The following is a 22,191-nucleotide window of genomic DNA, read 5'->3' on the forward strand; positions in this document are numbered from 1 at the left end:
CATGTTCCAGGACCTGAGTTGTTCCCCTAGCATCCATTGCTTTAGGCAGCGCTTTAGAGAACTGAAAGGTCTGGGGCAGTTTAAGGGAACTGTATTCCCAGCTGCACCTGAGCGAGCCAACTCATCTGCCTTTTCGTTTCCTTCTATACCTATATGACCGGGTACCCAGATAATGCTAACTGAGTTTTCTCCCGCTAGTCTATTAATTGCCTCTTTGCATGATCTGACGCATTGAGACTTTGTATTGGCGCAGCGGATAGCCTTAATCGCGGCTTGGCTATCCACAAGAAAATTGATGGACCTGTTTGCTTGGGTGCAGGCCCACCTAACGCTAGGGTGTTACCCGCCCAAACAGAAGGTCTCTTTGGCTTAACAGTCGGAAAATTCCGTCTCCATGACGAATCATAACCAAGCGGATGGACTACAGAAGTAAAGTGGATAGCGTGTTACAGATATCTCATAGGGATCGTCCTAATAAACAGAGAACGAATCAAATATCCTTTAATGATAGAAAATTTGAGGCAATTTTAGGTATTAGCAATGGTAAATTCATATAGATGACTCGAACTTAATGATACCATAAAGTTTATTTAATATAGAACTACAACCCAAGGAAGAAGGCAGTAGAAGAAGATCTCTTTTGGGTGAACCCACAGCGGAAGATCATTACTCAAGATTTAGCTTAAAGAAAATAGAAACGTTTTTCTTTATAAAAATCAGAAGATTTAAGCAGATGTATCAGATTGAACTGCATAATGTTACTTTTCGTATAACTACTTTACTGAGTTATTCTAAGCCTTTGGGAAATTTGTTCATGAAATCTGTTTCCGTATAGTGAAGATGACTTTAAGGAAGGCAATTTAAAACACACACACAAGCCACTAATTTGTAATTACGAACATATTTCATTCAATCAAGACGGCCTTTAGGTGTTGTATATCTTCCGCAATTCGATTGAATTTCGATATCTACAAATTTTCGGCGTCTAACGAAGCGTGCCAATTGAAGCCTGTTACAAAGCACAACAACTATTCATGTGAAACGGAGTGTATAGTTAGACAAATATAATACAAACAAACACACATCTTCATGTATGCAAAATAGTAAAAAAGAATTACTTTGTGTGGCGGCTTTTTGCTTACAGCACAAAGACTGACGTACTCTTGTGCGCGGCACACACATAAATTCTATTAAATAATTCTTTTGGTATGCCAAAACTGACCATTTGCTACACGCAAAGCGTACCTTTTTATTGCGCGAGAATTTTCGGTTGATAATAAATGTCGATTTGAAAGGCATTTGACTGGCCAAATGAGGTGTGCACGCCTATCAGAAATGCAAATTGAATATTGCCGGCAAAGGTGCTTACAGGAAGGTAAAATATATATATAATTTTTAATACAAAATATGTATGTAAGTCGGCATTGTAATTGTGATTTTGTGTGTCTGTGTATGTTTCAGTGCGTGTATGAATTTTCGGCGATTTTGTGAATAAATTTGCGAGCTTACAAGTTAGATGGCCGGCAAACAGGTGTAAGCGACGGTTTAATGGCGATTTTAAGGAGAGATATATATGTATATACTTACATACAAGAATGCTTGATATATATATATATATAAGCATGAATATACATATTTTTTTATAAATATAAATAGAATTAAATCTCATGCATTTTACTTTCAAAATTCCACCACACATGTCCTTATTTATTTTTTTCTACTTCTTCTTCTTCTTCTGCCGCGCAACAAATGACAGTTGTAGATTATTTAATTAATGCGAAACTGTTACAAATTATACGACTATCAACATTTGTGACCAAACAAAATTGGCATTTCAACCTCACCTTGTCATGCTGCCGCAGCACGTAGTGCAACCACAACAACAACTCTATTTTGTGAACACAACTAACGGCAATAATGTGCAGTGTTTGGTTGAGTGTGTGCGCGCTGAAGTTTCATGTCAGCTGTCGGACGGACAAACAAACGGACAGACAGACATACAGTCATATATAACGATAGATAGACAAACGGGCCAACAAACAACTCGATTGTCGACTGCAAATGAGGCGTGAGCTCATAACCACAACCGCAACACCAACACCGCCAACAACACAAACAACAAACAACACTTACTGTACGAAATCAGAAATTAAAAAAAAGTCCGATAAAAATAAAAACAATTGCTGCCTACTTATGTGTGCAGCGATGACCAGTTTAATCGAAAAAAAAATTACGAAAAAAAAGTTTTCCAAATTGGGTAAAGAATTTCATTTAGCTGGCTTACAGTGGCGGTGGTTCACACCAAAAATGAAATCCAATCTAAAGTTTCGAAAAAAAACAACAGGCAAAAATCATACCTTCCAGACTTAAGCATACACACACACACATACATACATATACAGAGGATAAGTATGTTGGTATGTGCACACATATGCCTAGCAATTGCCGCTCGATTAACTGTGCAACGTAAATGCACAATCCCGAAATCTAATACAATTTATAAGCTGACTGCGCTTGGCCAGCCACCGACTAGTCGCGCTCGCGCTCGCACTTTGCCCAAATGTTTGTATAAAGGTGAATCGAACGATGGCCAAGCCAACACTTATTGCTGCCCGCAGAACACGGCGGCGCGGCGGCGTGGCATGTCAAAACGCCAAAAAAGTCATAGCGGCAAGCGTCACGCCAATCGCCAGCAGCGACCACCAGCAACACGCTCGCGCAAATGCCACAATCAGTACGGCAACGGCGGTGGTGGTGGTGGTGAAGGTGGTGGTGCTGCAGATGATGGTGTGACGGTGAGAGTGTTGCATAAACAGCCTAATTGTACGTATCTGGAAGTACCGATCGGTACTATGTTGTCAATATATATATGTATATACTCGTACGTATTATGCAAATATATTTGTATCTTTCTGCAATTTTTTAAATACCCAATTAGCAATTCTTCATAATTTATTGTATTTCCAAAAACATATTTTTATAACTAATCATTTTTATAGCTTTCGTGAGACACCAGAAATGTCTAAAATTTTAAAGCAACATTTTTTATATACAGAGCTATCTATAATGAACTCCATTTCTATATGATTTTCTAAACTATTTAGAACTAGAATAAAACGAAACTTTCCTTTTTTCAACAAAAATCTACAAAAATTATCCAAAAAACAAATTAATTTTGAATCAAAGGTAATTCCTAACTTCAGAGCCCGATTCTTTTTCTAAGTTGTTAACCCTGAACGATATCGTTTGGGTCATTTGGACCCTAAGAAAACCCCAAACTTAGATCCGACTGTTAAAATCATCGATACAACGAGTATAATATAAGAACATCAGAAGTAAGTACTATCTCTTCTTCTTCTTAAGTGACCTAGTTTACAATGTTATCTTTTTGCAGTTTGACGCCAATTCGTTATACCAAGTGAAGCCAGGTCCTTCGCCACCTGATCCGTCCAACGGTGTATAGGTGTCTTCCTATTCCTCTGCTTCCACCAGCGGGTTCTGCATCGAACACTTTCAAAGCTGGAGCACATTCGCCTATTCGAACAATATGACCTAGCTTAGACGGCTGCGCTGCTGTCTTTTTATTCGCTGAACTATGTCAATCTCGTCGAATTACACGTACTGCTCGTCTGCGGTATTCTCCGTTATCAATGTTTAAGGGACCGAAAATCTTCCTCCATTAATGTCTTAAAATTCGTCTAAAAGTATTTTTTGTCGGCGATACTTTTTCATTTTCGAAAAGCACTATTCTCTTCTAATATAATACAACTCCAAACTAAAGGTGACAAATTGTCGATATTACTATCGATAATATATATTGTATGTCAATATCGCGGAGTATTATTTATGCTTAGATATTTACAATATCAAGAATCGTCGTAGCTATATAACGTCACCTAATATTACATCAATTTACAGAATATATTTTTAAATCTTCAAAGAAATGGATTTCCAGCAACAATCATTCAAAATCGAGTATTGTTATCGAAACTATCGATTATAAGGCACTGTATTAATACATATAAGCACATAGGACTAGCGACAACAGTGACCTCTTTCAACTCAAATCTTGACAGTTTGCTACATCTAATTCTAACATTCGGGGTTAGATGGGTCTCATCTCCCATTACTGTCAAAAAGAAAAGGTCTTGCGGTGGACAACAAAACTCATTATTGGTTCATCTAAAATCAATAAACCGAAAATATTTCGAAGGATAAATCTAGTTAATGCAAAATTTGAACAAAATCGCTTCATAACGTTTCGAGAAGTCGGATTAATTTGATATTTTTGAATACTATTTTAAACATATTGCACTTTTTAATGAGACAAATTTTATTTTTCAAATTTTAAAATTTTTAAACTCACCTAACCCATAAAGCAATCGACAAGGAAGTAGTGACCTGGCAAGGAAAAAAAAGGATTCATGTTTCTCTATGTGATTCCAGCTAATATCAGAATACATTGCTAGGAATATTTTTTAATATTCAGAGCTGTCTCAAATGGCGATCTAGGTGCTACTCATTGATTGTTAGGTCATAATTTGAGGCTAGAGTCAGAAATCTCAGGCAAAGTTATACAAGTTTTTTTAAACTATTAAATAATCGTTATAATATAAAGAAGGTCATTTACAAATTTGGCAGAGTATCGGAGGCAATTCATACAAATTCTGCCAAATAGGTATTTCGTGGCATTTATTCATCTACGAATATATGTATATTTTGATAACGACCTTATATCATTTTTCTTTTACTTCAGTGATCTGACAACCGTTGGGAACAGAATGAAGTAATCGATTGTTCTTAAAATCAAGATTGATGTTATGTCGCTCATCTGTTCTCTAGCATTGTTGTCACATTACATTGTACTCGCTAAAATGACGTCATAAAAAACACTCTTATTTAAATAAATTATAATAACAGTCCAGATGCAATGGTAAGATTTAGTCAATGGAATAAGATTAATTAACAACAAAAGCAAAAACTATAAAAGCGACTAATCTAAATAAAATGAACCACTGATCAGCATCACTCACGAAAAGATTAATGCCAAATTTTAGGAAGTATTTGTGCAAAAGCGGAAAATCAATTTCAAAATTCATGCATATTTTTAATTATCGCTCAGTAATTAGTGAAGCAAAAATTATTTTCTCAAGCAACCAAAATGCTGATTGGGTCTAATCTATGTGCAAATATATGCAACGACTGTTCAAATCTGTTCGTGTGTCTATCGCGCATTTTTCAAACTCGTGTGCATGGGTGGACAAATAATGTGGGAACCCAAACTATACATTTGTGATATGTCTAGGTGTGTACATACATATGTACGTGCCATTTGGCGTTTTGACGATTTTCGCGCGGGAAACCGCCAGCTAGCGCGAAATCAACAATTCACTTGCTATGTGCATAAATTGAATGCATGCGAAAAAAAGCAGCAACAACAACAGCAAAAGCAAAAGCAATAAATTGCCAAAAGCGAATAACTGCTAAGTGCAAATTTTTTAAAATATACAAAAAAAAATGTTGTGAAAAAGTTTGCGAGTGAGGAAAACATAATTTTTATAAAAAATAAAAAACAATTATAAAAAAAAAAATATTTTTAAATAATTAAAAAATTAAAAAAATAATATTTTTTTATAAAAGAAATATTTTTAATAAAAAAAATTTAATTTATATTTTTTTAAATAAATTAATGTTTTGCCATTGTTGTTTCATTATTTTTTTAAAGCTTTGAACTAAAACCCCACCCTTCTCACCTCACCACAAATCTCGATTCTAAAGTGTAACTAACTTAACTCGTTTGCCATTTAATAATAAGAACAACAATAGCAATATCGCGTCAATATTGCGGATATTCATTGAAATTAATTTGTTTATTTCATCGCCGTGCGCTTGGACGCCACTATTGTGTCAACTAATTGCTGCAATTGTTGCTTTGTTATTGCTTTTTTTTTCATTTTTTTGCCCCAATCTACATATTGTTAATGTCGGCAATGTCAATGTCGCTGAAATTGCCGTTGATATGCTGATGATAATGACGATAATGGTTGCCGTTCGCTGTGAGCTTTTAAAAAGTGTAATTTCACTTTTTATTTCACTGAATATTTTTTTATATATACAATACAAATTCTCATATCACTTTTAGTTAATTGCATTTTTTTATGTTTTCTACTTTTATGTTTATTGTTATGTTGTTGCTTTATGTTTTTGGTTTTTATTATTTTTTTTTTTGTTTTGTTTTATTGAGGTGAGCGTAGGTTAAATAGTTTGTGGTTGTAGTCTTCATAAATGTTTATTTGCTTGTTTCTTTTATGTTTTCTACTTTTTTTTATTTTGTACTAAAAAGAGGGCGCAAAGTTTTGATTTTAATTATTTTTTAGTATGTCTGAAGTGGTTTTTTATTTTTATTTTTGTATTAATAATTAAATTTTTTCAGTCTCATCTCGAACATTTTTATTTTAATACTTTTAGAATTTTTCTTTTCATTTATAAATTTTATAAAATTTTATTTCTCAAATTTCCTCTAAGTTACTTCAATTAGGTGTTGTAATTTCGTTTTCTTAATTTTGTTTTTACTAGATTTAAGAATAAGTCTTTTAAGCCAGACAAATAACTCAAAAAACAAGTAACGAAGGGCTAAGTTCGGGTGTAACCGAAATGGCGAAAACCGAAAACTTGTAAAGTGTCATAACTAAGCCATAAGTAAAGTTATAAAACTAGTATTTGGTACAAGGGACCATTTTCAATAGCAATCCTCCCACAGTTCCAAGGAACATGTGTACCAAGTTTCGTCAAGATATCTTAATTACTACACAAGTTAAGTTGCATGGACAGACGGACGGACGAATAGACAGACATCCGGATTTCAAATCTACTCGTCACTCCGGTCACTTTGGTATATATAACTCCATATCTAACTCGTTTAGTTTTATGACTTACAAACAACCGTTATGAAAACTGTGCTCTAACTACATACATATATCTGTGTTCGTACTATATCTGATTCTTGAAAACTGTTTTCAATAAAATTAGCAGCTAATTTCGATTCTGATATGGGAAGTTATTTTATTACAAAAACTTTTTTGAACATCTAAAGAAACGCGATTAGATCCTATTGGATTAATAGTGCTTCGAAGTAATGACGTAGCAATCAGGTTGTCAAGAGAAAGCTTTAAAACTGTAATGTAATGTAATACATAATTAATTTCAGACTCTTTGGGTAAGTAAAAATGATCTGGAAGATATTTTATCCATTCAACTCATATATTGCCGGTTATCATGGTTTTTACGACTGTGAATTGACCAATTTAAGGGGCTATACCAGTGTGACACTTTCAAAAAATCGATTTTTGTATTTTTGCTTATTCGATAGATTATACTTTCAAAAATGTCCTGTGAAATCGGCAAGATCGTATCTTGAATAGTTTTGAATGGCAGCGTTCTAAAGAGCGACGGCACGCAGGTATAAACCTCTTTAGTTGATACTTCAAACTCATTTTTCTCGAAACGACATTTTTCAAAATTGCTGACATCATAACTCAACGATCAATTGACCGATCGACTTCAAATTGAAACTGAGTATTCTTGAATATATGTACGATATAATTAGATCTGTTGAAATTTGTCAATTTGGCAATGAAAAAAATGACCATTTTTTATCTAAAAAGCGACACTTTTTCAAAACTACGCCATTGTTAATTTTTGATATTTTTTAAAAATCGTAGATCATCATACAATCAACTATAATAACCTTTTTGTGTTTTTTGTTTCAGCTACTCATTCGGTCGGACTTAAGTCAGCATATACCTTATAATGTCCCAAAAAAAATAAACTTGGAAACATTCTATCAAGTACTTTCTTAAAAAAAAAAAAAAAAAAACAACACGAACATCCCCTAATTTTTCATGGATTACACTGGTATAGCCCCTTAAGGTTAGTATATGTGAACAAGAAAGTAACTTAGAGTATACCACAATAGTCCTCGTTATATTGCATGACAAACTTTCCTAAAGAAGAGTATAATAAAACTTAGTTTGATATGATTTATTGAGAAAATTTTGAGATCTTGTTATTTGAGATTTTTCACCAAGACGACTTATATTATTATTGCAATTTATTATCTTGTATAATAATAACTCAAAAGCTTATTCTCAATTGCAGTTAACACAGATATGTACATACAAAAATTCCTGTTTTTTGCGAATAATTTATAGGAAAAACAACTGCTAAAGTAAATAGTAATATTTATAACAATTTCTTTTGTGACATGATGATCAAACTAATATTTAATATTGCAAAACCAAACAAAAAATATTTTTAAATATGTAAGGTGTGATTAAAAGAGACACTATCATTAAATTAAACGTGGCAAAATTGTTAAGGAATCAACTGTCTTCCACTTGCTAGGTTTTTCAACTCCAGTAATATTTATTCCTGAAAATTAATAGGAAAATAATTTTTTTTATAATTTCGAGAAAACTTTCCCACAGAAATCACGTGAACAAATCACCTGTAACTTTACCCAAGAATGTATTTGGAAAGGCGTGTAACCAAAGGCAAAGCCATTACAGATATGTAAGAGTACATGCTGAAATCTTTAAAATTCAATTAGAACATATTTTCAGTATGATATCCAGGTTCGCATTTTATATCGGAGATTAATTTGGTCAATTATGTACCTAAGATTTTTATAATTACCAAGTGTGCGTTTATTTAAAAATGGTGAAAAATTACTAACAAAAAATCACATTTTCATATAACTTCATAACCTCAAATTCCTTAAAATATTTTTTTTCCAAATACTGAAATTTTAGTATTGTCCTACTGCTTCATCCAATTAGTATTAACATGTATATTTTATTTTATTATTAATTATTTATTATTATTATTATTATTTATATTTAATTTAAATATTATTTAATTAACTTATTTATTCATAATTATTAAATTTAAATTCAAATTACAAACGTTGCTCGCACTTTTAATTGAGAGAATAATATTAATTGGCGCACAATAAACACACAGCACAATTAAAATATTCCGCCTAACAACCGCTACACACGCACAAAACTACATCACTGCAACGACAAATAATCGGCAAATACAAAAAATTGCTGACACACACACATACACTTTCAGTGAAACCAAGAATAAGCACAACAGAACAGGAAAATTTTTACAAACTTTAGACTCACAACTAAACGCGAATGAAATCGAAACCGACAGTTAAAATGTTAACTACAAGTTCTGAGTCTCCAAGTACAATATTTGTGCTTTTGTATTATAAATATGTAATAATGTGCACATGGAACGCGTTGACAACTTGCACGCGCGTCGCTGTGTGACCAACTGATTCACAATTCTTACATTTTACGCAATACACCACCCCAAAGTGATTAAACCGCCCGCCAGCAACAAAGCAACAAAAAAAAAAACAAAAATAAAACCGTTCACACGAGTGTCTTCCGCTGGCGTTCGTTTATTGACAATTTTCTCCAGCGCGTATGTGAATGAATGAATTGAAAAGCAAGGCGAGCGTTTCGGGTGAAGATGAGTGCGCGCGTTGTCCGCTTGTTGTGTGCGCGCGCCCGGCTATTCGGCAGCGCGTCGTAATGGAAAATGATTTGTGAAAAGCATTCGAATGTGCGATTTGGCGTTTGGCGACTGTGCGCGTTTTGCGCGCGCGTACCTCAACAATCTGTTACGATTTGTGCACCACAACCAGCTGAGCGCGCCAGCAACACCCCAAAGTGTCTGGCCGAGTACACACAGTGCAGCGCGCAGCGGCGTGGCAATGCAACATAGTGGAGCGCTCCGCCACTGAGTTGGCAAACAAAAAACTTTAGCAACAAACTTCAATTTCGCCAACAAAGTGTACAATTAGCAGCAACAACTCCCAAGTGGCGCTAACGGTTTGTGCTGCTCGCGCATTTTCACGCTCTCTCGCTTATGCGCTCGCGCTCTCAGCAAAGCGCGTGCTTTGGTAGAAAAAGCTTTTAATTTTCTTTTCCGTTAGCATTGTTCGGTCTCCCACCACCCTCTCGTCGGCATTTTTCCGAAAGCTTTACTCATTTTATGCTTGTATGTGTGTGTGTGTTCTCTACTATTCACCTGTTATCAATTGTTGTGGCGTGGCGGAGCTTTCGCGTTTTTTGTTTTGCCTTCGTCGGCGCTCAGTTGTGTTTGTAAATATGTGTTTACTTTGCTTTTAACTCCTTTTTTTGTGGCAATCATAGTAATTGTTTAGCGTGTTGTATATTATTTGCTGGTATTTATTATCATTAACTTAAAAGCTTCTCTCCCTTGCTGCTGCTATGAGTGCGCGTTTTACACAATCATTTTAGAATATTATTAGCGGAATAGCTGCCGGCAATATTTACGTACTCAACAGCAAATGAAATGGGCGCATTACAGTGGGATTATATAACTATTTTTAAGGCAAATATTGGTTTAATTTAATAGCTTAGCTTATAGTACTATAGTACTGACTGCTAGAGTTTGATTTAATGGGTTTTGGGATTAGAACTTATTATAGATTTCTATATATTTTTTTAACAATTATATAATTTACCGGTTCACCGTATCAAAAATAATGAAAGCGATGAGAAATATTGAAGAATTGGGCTTGGAATATCTTATCACTTCCTTTCCGCTAACCTTAATAAAAATCGCCGAGATTTACTGCTATTTCGAAGCAAAAGAAATGTAACCGAAATTTTATCAAACATTGATTCCACATATCTGTGGAATATTATAATCCGAAAAATTTCGTTATGGGATTAGTATATTTGGGTATATAAAGCTTTGGGTATATAAAGCTTTTATTTTTCGAACATCCGTCTTTGACACTTGTACCATCCATAATATCAACTTGACCGAAACATTTCATACGTCAAAAATAAGAAATAAATTTAAAAGTCTCAATTTCGAAATTCGAACTCAAATATGTCGATATTGGATGCTAACTTCGAAAAATGGAAAAATTTCAAACACACTTTTATAAACATTTTTTAAATTCGAAGGCAAATTTTATGATTTTTCGACAGAGAAATTACATTCGAAGTCACATATTTCGATATTGGAGGTTAATTTCGAAAAATGGAAAATTTTAAAACACACTTTCATACAACATTTTTGAAATTCGAAATCTAATATTTCGATTTTTCGACGGAGAAATTATATTCGAAGTTAAATATGTCAACATTGGAGGCTAACTTCGAAAAATGGAAAAATTTCAAACACACTTAAAAAATCATTTTTGAAATTCGATGTCTAATGTTTCGATTTTTCGATTGAGAAATTACATTCGAAGTCAGATATTTCGATTTTTGGGGCTAACTTGGAACGCCAAAATTAGTTGAATACTCAATGTCTCAAATATAATTGATTTCGAAATACAAAATCAAATATTTCAACTTTGGAAAGCGGTGAAATTACCTACACATTCGAAATAAAATTTTTCGATTTACGAGGCAAACTTCGAAAAATGGAAAAAATAGTTTATTAGTCAATCTCTCAAATATAAACACTTTCGAAATTCGAAGTGAAATATTTCGATATTTCGACAACTAACTACGAAAAAAAGAAAATTAGTTTATTAAGCAAACTTACAAAAAAAAATCGGTATGATCCAATACCCACTCCAGTATTGTACACTTTACAAGTTTTAGAGTTTTAATAAATTTAGCATATCGAAAAATCGAAAACACACCACCGTTGTGTTCATATTTACCTAAAAATATTTAAAATTTTAGCCCATAAGTGTAAAGCAAACATTTTTTCTCGAAGTTGTGTCTTATCTCAGCACTTAGTACTTAACTATAATAAAAACGACTCAATAATTAAATAAATTAACAGTTTGTGTTTTTGGAAATAAAAACTATTTATATAGTTGAGTTGAGTATTTTGAGACCTGATATGCTGAGATTTTAATGGTAGTCCAAAAATATACTGTTATCAGATATTAGAAATAACTTTAAGAGACTGGAATGATTTTTAAAATACTAAACTCAAAGCTTCTAAAATGACAATTTGTAATTGTTTTTTTTTGAAAATATTGCTATTTTTTTAATTTTCAAAATATATTAAAGTGTGGAACACTGGGGTTAAAATATTTATCTAAAATTTTTTAAATAATTTTTAATATTCCAAAAATGTAAGCTTTCATGCGCCACTGTAGCCATACACCCACAACTTCTAACGAAAAATAGCTAAGGCTTCATAAAAATTAATCAATTTTTGATGCTTGCTTTATGACAATGTTAAGCTATTGTTGCCGTCATGTTGTTTTTGTCTTTGTGTCCATTAAAGTTATTTTTTCCACATCATTGCTTAGCTAGATATTACATTATTCTAGCATAAAATTTCGCGGATGATTTAATTTCCAAAGCACGCTCGTTAACTGTTTATGCCACCGCCTCATTGCTGGCCGCACATGTGCTAATTGTTGTTGTTAAAATTCTTTGCTAACACTTCTGCGGGTTAAACGCGGTAGCACCATTTGTTGTTCGACTTCGTTATGCTCGTGAGCGCGAGTGTATGTAATAAATTGTAGAATTAATTTTATAAATTTGTATTGATTTGCTTTTCTACTTTATCCGGTTTTTAGAAGACTTTTATATTCATATTATATTCGGTAGGTATGTGTGTAAAACCACTTTGTATGCACTGGGCGTGTAATATTACTTTTCAAGTTCACTTTGCGTCGGTCCAAACTGAGCTAAGCTCTCAGCTTAACCGAGCAAGATCGCACTGAGCTGGATGAACTAAGCGATTTGTCGATTTTCACATTTGAACAGCTACATTTGCATGTATGTATGTTTGTTTGTTTGTTTGTACATATGAAGGTTGCAAATTAGTTCGGAGAGCGGTGCGGACGGTGAATTGCAACAATGCTCCAGAACAATTGGCGTAAAATAAACGTAGTCTATCGATATTGACCGACTGTTAGAGACAGGTGATCTCAGAATAATTAAAAAAGCTGTCAATCCATGTTAATTGGCGTAGATGTTTCGATAAAACAAAATATATGTAACAGTTTCTAGCTTTTACTGAATAGAATATTGTACAAAAGCATATTTTTTGAACCCTTGGATCAACGCTGTGAGAGCCACCAGCACTTACGATTCAAAAAAAATTCTTCATATTTGAAAATTGTTTTAGAAAAATGTCTGATAAAAATAAAGCATTTCGAAAAAATATTTTTGAAAAAATTTTCGAAAATATATTTTGAAAAAAGTTTCGAAAAAATATTTTTGAAAAAATTTTCGAAAACAATTTTTAAAAAAAATTTGGAAAAATTATTTTGAGAAAATTTTCGAAAACAATTTTTCAAAAAATATTTTTTATCATTTAGGAATATAAACCTTTTTATAAAATATAAACAACAACAACACATAAGCTTGTTAGTAAAATAATAAAAGTTTTGTAAAAATATCAAAAATTTCCGACTCACCACTTCCTTATCAGCTTCGCTATCCCGCCTAGCTTTCTTCAACAATTGTTTGCCGGCTACATCTCCGTCTCCAACTTTTGTTGTTTTCAAAATGCTGTTGATTTTCGATTTATCGTTGCTGTTCATTGTTTTTACGCACAATGGCAAACAAACAAACAAAATTTTGTTGCACTAATATTTTTGCTTCGGCTGTATTGGGGATTCACTTTTTTATACACGATCACTTGCGTTACTACAAGCGTTGCATATTTTTAGGCGCACGATCTTGAGCACTTCATTACACTTATTACAAGTTGGCACACATACACAAACGATCTTTGAAAGCTTAATGATTTGGCGGTAAACTTTTTTGTTTCTATGCACTTGTCTTAATGTTTTATTTCATATCGCTGCTACTCACTCGTTGTTGTTAATGATGACGCTGTAAAGAATTTGTTTCCAAGAAGTTATTAGACATTTGCTCAAGTGGAAATAAACGGAAATATTTGTCATTTGTTATAATACATTCAAAAATGAGTAATCTCATGCACAGAAAGTTAAAGTGGATCCAAAACGCTTTAACATTTAGATCGTTTACTTCTTACTGTATTTGTTGTTAATTTCCCATTTGTATAGTTTTACGATTCCGTTCGAAAAAAAGGCTTTTGATCCACCCAGTATTATTTTCAATACTTGAAAAATTATAAAAAAAAATTATTAAAAATATAAATCGACCATTTTCAATAATTGTTAGAATTATTTGCTATAATACTATCAAAAAATAATTCACAAGGTTGCCATCTTTTAAAAAATAAAATGTTAAGTCAAAATGTTAAGCCGATTAAGGGGTTATGTACAGTTAGACGGCCGAAAAAAAGTGAATTTTCCAGAATTTTTTCTGAGAAAACTTTTTAATTTATTGATCCAAAAATTTATACACATATTATGGTATCTTTTAACTGTATTTTAAGACTTAGTACTAGTAAAAATATTTATTTGAAAAAGAGCTACAGCTGATCTCCAGGAGCTCCTCTCAAAAAAGACGTTTTGCGGTGACCACTATATCTCGGAACTCGATCATCCGAAATTAAAAAACCAAACAGATTCAGTTAAAATAATGTTAAATCTAGTAATTAATCGAAGGAATAAGCAAAATAAAATTTTTTGACAAAATGGCGGTTTCTCAAAAAAAAATCGATTCTTCACCGAAATTTCGAAATTTTTTATCGGAGAGAAAAAATCTTCGATTAATTACTAAAAAATATATTTAAGAAGGCCGTGTTAAAATTTGAAACTAATCGGTCTAGCCGTTTTCGAGTAATGTTGGTCACCGACTTTGAAAACACCATTTTGAGAAAAACACGTTTAAAGTTTTGACCTTGTACTTCCAAGCACTCTGAAACGCCTTTTCAAATTTTAAGGACATAAATAAGGACATACTACTTAACTGAAGAGCTTTAGAAAGCTTATAGATGAAATTGTTTTCAGAAGTGTTGCCACCTGTTTACAAAAAAATATTTCGATAAAATTTATTGAGAAATTTAGCCTAGTTATAATACTAGGACCAATAAAGTCAATTAGATAAGGGCATACAACTAACTGAACAGCTTTTGAAAGCTTATAATTGAAATTCTCCCTAGAACTGTTGCCACCTGTTGAAAAAAATTAGTTCGATAAAACTTTTAGAGAAATTTAACCAAGTCGAATATGAGTGTATATTTTGGAAGGGTTGGCAACTGTTTGAAGAATTGAATACATTTAATGGGTTCAAAAAGTTTTGGATATTCAGTTATCAAGAAGTGATTATATTACTTCTTGTTTACGAGGTGGGTTCAAAAAATCAGGGTATTTTCGTTTTTTGAAATCAATGTCGTCGTCTATAAAATAGTCCCCATTCGGTATCGTATTTAAGGGGGATGCAGATCAGCATAATAAAAAAATTGACAATTGGACTCTCCAAACCAGTGAATTTTTAAACTTTACGATTGCCGTTATTATTTTTTACCGTTAGCACGTACAATGTAATCATTGGTGAAACACGCCTAATACTTCTCCTTATCATTTTTAGATTTATTTGGACATACCAGAGGAAGTTTTAATTCTGACATAACTATCACCTAAATGGTGTTCTGGGATATCGAGTGAGGTCATGAAGCCTATTAATACATCCTGCTCCTTAATCCATATCTAACCGAAAATTTCGCTTTTAAATACAAACCGAACAGTTCAGGCACTATTAGTGCTAGGTTTTTGTTGACCCCTTATGACAATTGGCAAGGTAGACAGGCCGACGTTTTGTCAGCTTTGATGTCTACTAGCAGGCGTTTGTGGTCCGCAGCAGCAAAGGTCAAACCTTACCAAACTACCAACATGAAAAAGCTTCACATAACCTCTTTCAACAGTTGGAAGTTGGCTTGTCGACAGAAAATATCAAACTTCAAAGCAAAATCAAAAAAAAATTTCTCAACCACATTTAATAGTCAGTGGAAGATGATTGGAAATCTCATGGGATCATCCATATGTCGGACAACTTCAATAGGCACTAAAATAATACACAATTCTATTTATTTTTAAAAGTTTTACATTATTACCAACATTCCCAGCATATTTTTACAATACTCCAAACACATATCTTTATAAATTTTTTGAAGAGCATGCAAATTTTTCTACATCAAACTAATAGAGTGCGTAAAACACGTTTTGTATAATGACTTAATAATTTACCGTTATATGTTTACATACAATTAAACAAACGCCTAGCGCTAATCGTGTGCCACAATCGACCTATGTATGCCAGAATGTAGGTAAGTATACGCTACAAATTACCTTCAACTAAATTTATTTTGCCAATTCATTGATGCGCAAAAATTGACGCAATTGTGAGGTGTACACGCTGCCAGACAACAACAAAAAGCGGTAAAAACAAAACAACAAGCCGTAAAACAAAACACAATCGGTTTCAAACTTTGCAAAGTCAACAATGAACGCGGAATGCCATAAGACACTCCCACCTGCCAACTCTTAAAATGTGCGAGGAGACCGCATCAACTAAATACGCATGCGCAGATGCGCAAAAATGAAGCAAAAGGCAATTATGGAGTGCCGTGCATGGAAAGAAAAAGAGTTTTTAGTTTAGTAATAGTCGACTGTTTGCGGCGTCGCGACATCAGCATTGACCCATTAATCTCAAGCATTTGTAAAAACACATTTTAACTATGTACGTATGTGAGTGAGTGTTTGCATTGCGTGCGCACACGCATTTGGTCAAGACGACAAAAAACAAAAAAAAAACAATAGCCATAAAAATGCAAACAACATACGCGTACCAGATAAGTGGCTCTTAAAAGCGCACACAAGTCTTTGTAAAACATCGGACAGTTTTCTAAGCAACGAGTGGCCATCGATTTTTCTAAAAACAAAAAAAAAAAATAAAAAATAAAAAAATAATAATAATAATAATAAAATATAAAAAATACAAAATATATATATAAAAATTTAAAACAAAATTAAAAAATGAATTTAAAAAATAAATTAAAAAAAAACTTAAAAAAATCGCACGAAAGAACCAAAAAATTAATTTACCTGAAGTAAACAAAAAATGTGTTGTAGACAAAAAAATAAGAACAACAACAGCTAAAGCCAAACAATCACTGAAAATGTCAACAAGCACGCTACAAAAAAGGCGTCGTCACTTGTCGCCAAATGTTTTGTGCTTTTCAGTCTTTTCAGCGTAAGTGGTTTGACTTGTCGCCATGCTTGTATATATGTGTGTACTTGTTGTTTTTGTTTGATTTTCCCTTAAAGGCTAAAACCAAATAACCAGCTCTAAACTGAAACTCAATTAAAGCTTCAGATTCTTGAAATTGCTACAGCGGCCCACACACGCCTGCTGGTAGCCAACAAAGCTGACAAAACGTCGGCCTGGCTGCCTTTACACATTGCCTTAAGGGTCGTCGATTTGGCTGCTTGAACTGTGCAGTTTATATCAAGTCGTCAAAAAGTGTTTGCGGTTAGATCCATAATTGGATCGAGTGCTAGCGATGATAGCGGAATTAGAAATGAGAAAAAGTAAGTAAGCGATAAATTCGAACTGAACCCTAAATAAATGCAAAATTTTGGTTAAATAAGGTAATATGAGCTCTGTTCTATTCGTCAAGCATTAGAGATTAACGAATGGGACACACAATACCAGCCGTTCAAACAGACTGGTTTCACTTACATTTCAACCTTGTAAAAACAACAACAGAATTAGCGAGTTGAATTGGTTACAATAGCTGTCTTCGATTCGCAAAGCAACAATAAAATTTATCGAGTTGAATTCGTTTTAAGAGGGTATTTGGATACCTCATTGGAGAGGTCTTCTATGCTACCACAATTACCGATTTTAGACCAGTTTTACTATTAATATTTTTGATGGTTTAATATAGTTTTTTTCATAGAAGTTCACTTCTTCTTATTGTAAAGAGAGTTCACTTTCCAGTGTTATACATCATGATCTAGTAATTAAAGATCAATAACGGATGAGGTCATGGGGTCAATACTCAAAAAATTCAAATTAATTACTACAATATTTAATAGACAGCTAGGAACCTAGGACGGTCTAAATTTCAGCTTAGTGAAGAGAGAAAATTTCTTAATTAACAAAAGCTCCACCATGAGCTATGATTTCCAAAGTTTCCAGAGATCTTTCTTTATCGAAATAATTTAAATATAGTGCAACTTCCATAACTCCAACTTCTATAACTCGAAGATCTCCATAACTCAAACTTTTGAAGTGGCAATAGAAGGCAACTTTCAAACAAATTTCCTTCCATAATGGTCAGCAACTTCCTTAAAAATATTTCTCCAGGTGTTATGTTCAAACTAATCGTTGAACCTTGTTTAGAATTTTGTTAAAAATAGCCTATGAGACATATAATTGAAATGAGTCGAAATAGAGGTTATTAAGTGGCTATAAAGTCAGCAAATGAACTAAGCTATGTTAATAATTAGCCATAAACTTAATTCCGCAAAGAAAAATATTGTTTATACATAATGACACACCCTTATGTCTGTTGACCACTTAACGACATTGGTATTGGATGGCAAATAATGAAGCTCATAGGAAAAAGGTAGCACATAATGAAATACTTAAATATCAACTATTGAAAAGAAAAAAAAACTTGAATGGCAATCAATAACGCAGAAAACAGAAGAATATATGATTACGTTATGCATAAAAAAAACGAACTTAATGACATAAAGAATAATAGAGTGCTTTGGTGACCATTTATAGATTCACAGAAAAATATATATTTTTTTTTTGATAATTATTTTTATATTAACAGTTGGTCAGCAACAGCAAATGAACACACAGACAACTGTGACTAAAGCCATGCCAACAGTAGTTCATATACAAATATTTTATATATTCATATATATAAATTTATATAAAAATGTGTACGCTTATGAATGTGAAGAGATATCTGATACTTGAACATGTGTTTCGTTTGTCCATTTACATAAATACCCAATTGATTTTCATCGATTCTTCACACTTATTGTCAGACACAAATCAAAGTTATTTCTTTTATTTCCTTCGATTTTTTTCATTTTTTAATTTGATTTTATTTTTGAATTTTTGTGTATTTGCTTTCATAATTTCTGGAATTTATATTTGTTATATTTTTTATTTTTATTTTTTTGATTTTTGTTGCTTTCTTTGTTAATGGGTTTTTGAACTCTGTGCTATTCAGACTAATCGTCGTTTTCTGAGGTGAATAAAAAAATGCGAAATGACAAGAAAATATCAGTCAAAGGAGTGTATATACATATGTATGTACAATAGGGTGGCCCTTATTTTCCAAAGTATTCCGATTCTCGATCGCACCCCCTAGAAATATGCGAATAGCCCAAAAACTAGTATATACAAAGTTTTGGGTCAATCAAAGAAGGTTTAGAGGTTGCGCAAGGAGCTTGAAATCCTGAAAAATTAAGAATTGTTGCCATTTTTATGTCTCCATATTTCAAAGCCACACTATCTGGTTTCCATACCGTAATAAGATCTGCATTTTATTACCTTTCCAAAATTACCACAATCTTAAAAATCGGTCGATTGATGATAGAGTTACAGAAATACAAATATGAAAGCAAATTTAATGTGGTGCATTCTCAAGCGTCGCATGCTCGTGATATACCGTTATAACGGTTCTAATGTTATTCTTATTATCTTATTACGGTATGGAAAACCAGTAAGGGATAGTGTGACTTTGAAATATGGAAGTCTGAGACATAAAAATGGCAAAAATTCTTATTTTTTCAGGATTTCAAGCTCCTTGCGCAACCTCTAAACCTTTTTTGATTGACCCAAAACTTTGTATATACTAGTTTTTGGACTATTCGCATATTTCTAGGGGGTGCGATCGAGAATCCAGAAACTTTTTTTATCCTCCATACAGCTAAGGGCCACCCTAATGTACATACACATATATATATGTATATATTTAGGTATTTACATATGTATATTAGTACTTTTTCGTCTTTCTTGCAAATTGTGGTTTTACTTATAATAACCATAAATTTTTTGACAAACTCCGTTGGCATTAATTTTGTTTTTCTTTTTTATCAAAATAAATATTAAAATTTGGTCATAAAATTATGAGCTTAAAGTTTTTATGACTTAGAAATAACTCATAAAACATATAATTCAGCTTTTTTCACATAAAAATTACAAAAAAGATTCCACATTTTATGTGATACCAGTACATATAAAACAACTCACTGTTATTGTTATTGTAAAATTATAATAGAATATCTTAAGATAATGATATCTGTTCCAGCAGCTTTCAGCGTATTTGAATCGATAGAGATCACACTAGGGAAATCTAACGACTAATATGAGATGTCAGCGGAAGATTCTCGAATAATAATATACCATACTCCATTACTAGATTGCCTACTAAAAATGTAGATTGCCTGTAAAAATCGTCTCCATATGAGGTTGAGTTGAGATTCTATTAGAATTTCATTAAATTATTTGTAAAATTTATAGTGAAATGAAACCAATTTATTATTAAGAAAGAAAGAAATTTTTGGTATAAATATAGGGAGATCCTAAGATTGGATTGTTTTGATAGAACTACAGAATATAAGCGTAGTAGATAGATGTGTGGCTCCTACTTTATTCTTTGGAGCGCGTTTTCGAAAGGTTATTTTATAAATTTCCAGGTTGGATATTGCAGTGAGACTTTGGGTATTTTAGTGTTAAGATTCTCAGATCCAATGACATTTTTATTGCATAAACTACTTTATTACCATCTTATATACTAATAAGAATTATCATAGTGAAGAACAACAGTAGTAAACATAAATTGATCCTTTATAGGTTAGGTTAAGTTAAAATAAGTTAAGTCAGATATGTTAAAAACATCAGAACTTAATCAACAAAATACAGTTATACTATCTTTACATATAAGGAGATTATCTCCATTTAATCCGAGATTATAAAATTATCTCGTTTTATACAACTAGATTATCGGTGTTATTCCTAATTTTTATACTCTCGCAACAAAAGTTGCTAAAGAGAGTATTATAGTATTGTTCACATAACGGTTGTTTGTAAGTCATAAAACTAAACGAGTTAGATATAGGGTTATATATATCAAAGTGATCAGGATGACGAGACGAGTCAAAATCCGAATGTCTGTCTGTCCGTCCGTCCGTCCGTCCGTGCAACGGATAACTTGAGTAAAAATTGAGATATCTTGTTCCTTGGGACCGTGAGAGGCTTTCGAAAATGGGCAAAATCGGACCACTGCCACGCCCACAAAATGGCGAAAACCGAAAACACATAAAGTGTCATAACTAAGCCATAAATAAAGTTATAAAAGTAAAATTTGGAATAGAGGATCGCACTAGGAAGGGGCATATTTGAATGCAATTTTTTTGGGAAAGTGGGCGTGGCCCGCCCCCCAATCGGTTATTTGTATATATCTCGCAAACCAATAAAGCCATATAAACCAAACTTTCTGCAGTCAGTTCTCTTACGTACCCCACCACACACCATGAAATTAGTTGAAATCGGATAATAACCACGCCCACCTCCCATACAAAGGTTAGGTTGAAAATTACTAAAAGTGAGTTAACTCAGTAACGAAAAACGCCAGAAACAATAAATTTCACATAAGAAATGGCAGATAGAAGCTGCACTCAGATTTTTTTTACAAAATGGAAATGGGCGTGGCATCGCCCACTTATGGGTCAAAAACAATATCTCAGGAACTACTCGACCGATTTCAATGAAACTTGGTTTGTAATAGTTTTCTTACATCCCAATGATATGTTGTGAAAATAGGTCAAATCGCTTCACAACCATGCCTACTCCCTATATACCAGAACTTTGAAGACGATCTGAATCGTTAACTTTACAATATATAAAGGTAGTACTAGTGAAGATATCGATGCAGAACTTTGCACAAATACTACCTTTATAGTGTGGCAGCCCCATTCTAAAAATCGCCGAAATCGGACCATAGGTTTTTAAGGCCCCATATATCAAGCACGAGGACCTCGGTGCTTCTAACCTAATATTAGGGTTTCCAACTTTCAATGGACTTTATACAATATATATGATAAATATGTGGGTCAAATAGTGTATTATATAACATAAATAAAGTTAAATAAATAAATTGCGAGAGTATAAAATGTTCGGTTGCACCCGAACTTAGTCTTTCCTTACTTGTTTATCGATAATTTTGTGAAGAAAAGGAGAAATCTCAAATGAA

The 22,191-nt window shown here is 32.9% G+C and overlaps 1 protein-coding gene across 4 annotated transcripts in view; it reads right to left on the bottom strand.

The window, feature by feature from the left end:
* The window catches only part of LOC105216225 (uncharacterized), a 91,965-nt gene that overhangs the window by 60,471 nt on the left and 9,303 nt on the right, over positions 1-22,191 (bottom strand). For 3 of the 4 annotated variants that reach the window (XM_054232539.1, XM_054232538.1, XM_054232537.1), the window contains exon 1: positions 9,364-10,401. Coding sequence is in view for 1 of the 4 variants with exons in the window: in XM_054232541.1 (XP_054088516.1) it covers positions 13,451-13,576 (126 nt within the window). In the remaining 3 variants the exon portion in view is untranslated. Of the gene's footprint in view, positions 1-9,363; positions 10,402-13,450; positions 13,872-22,191 lie in introns of those variants that run through there. The other variant, XM_054232541.1, reaches the window with a different exon arrangement.

This window comes from Zeugodacus cucurbitae, chromosome 5 (genome assembly GCF_028554725.1).
Source record: "Zeugodacus cucurbitae isolate PBARC_wt_2022May chromosome 5, idZeuCucr1.2, whole genome shotgun sequence".
Classification (NCBI taxonomy): Eukaryota; Metazoa; Arthropoda; class Insecta; order Diptera; family Tephritidae; genus Zeugodacus; species Zeugodacus cucurbitae.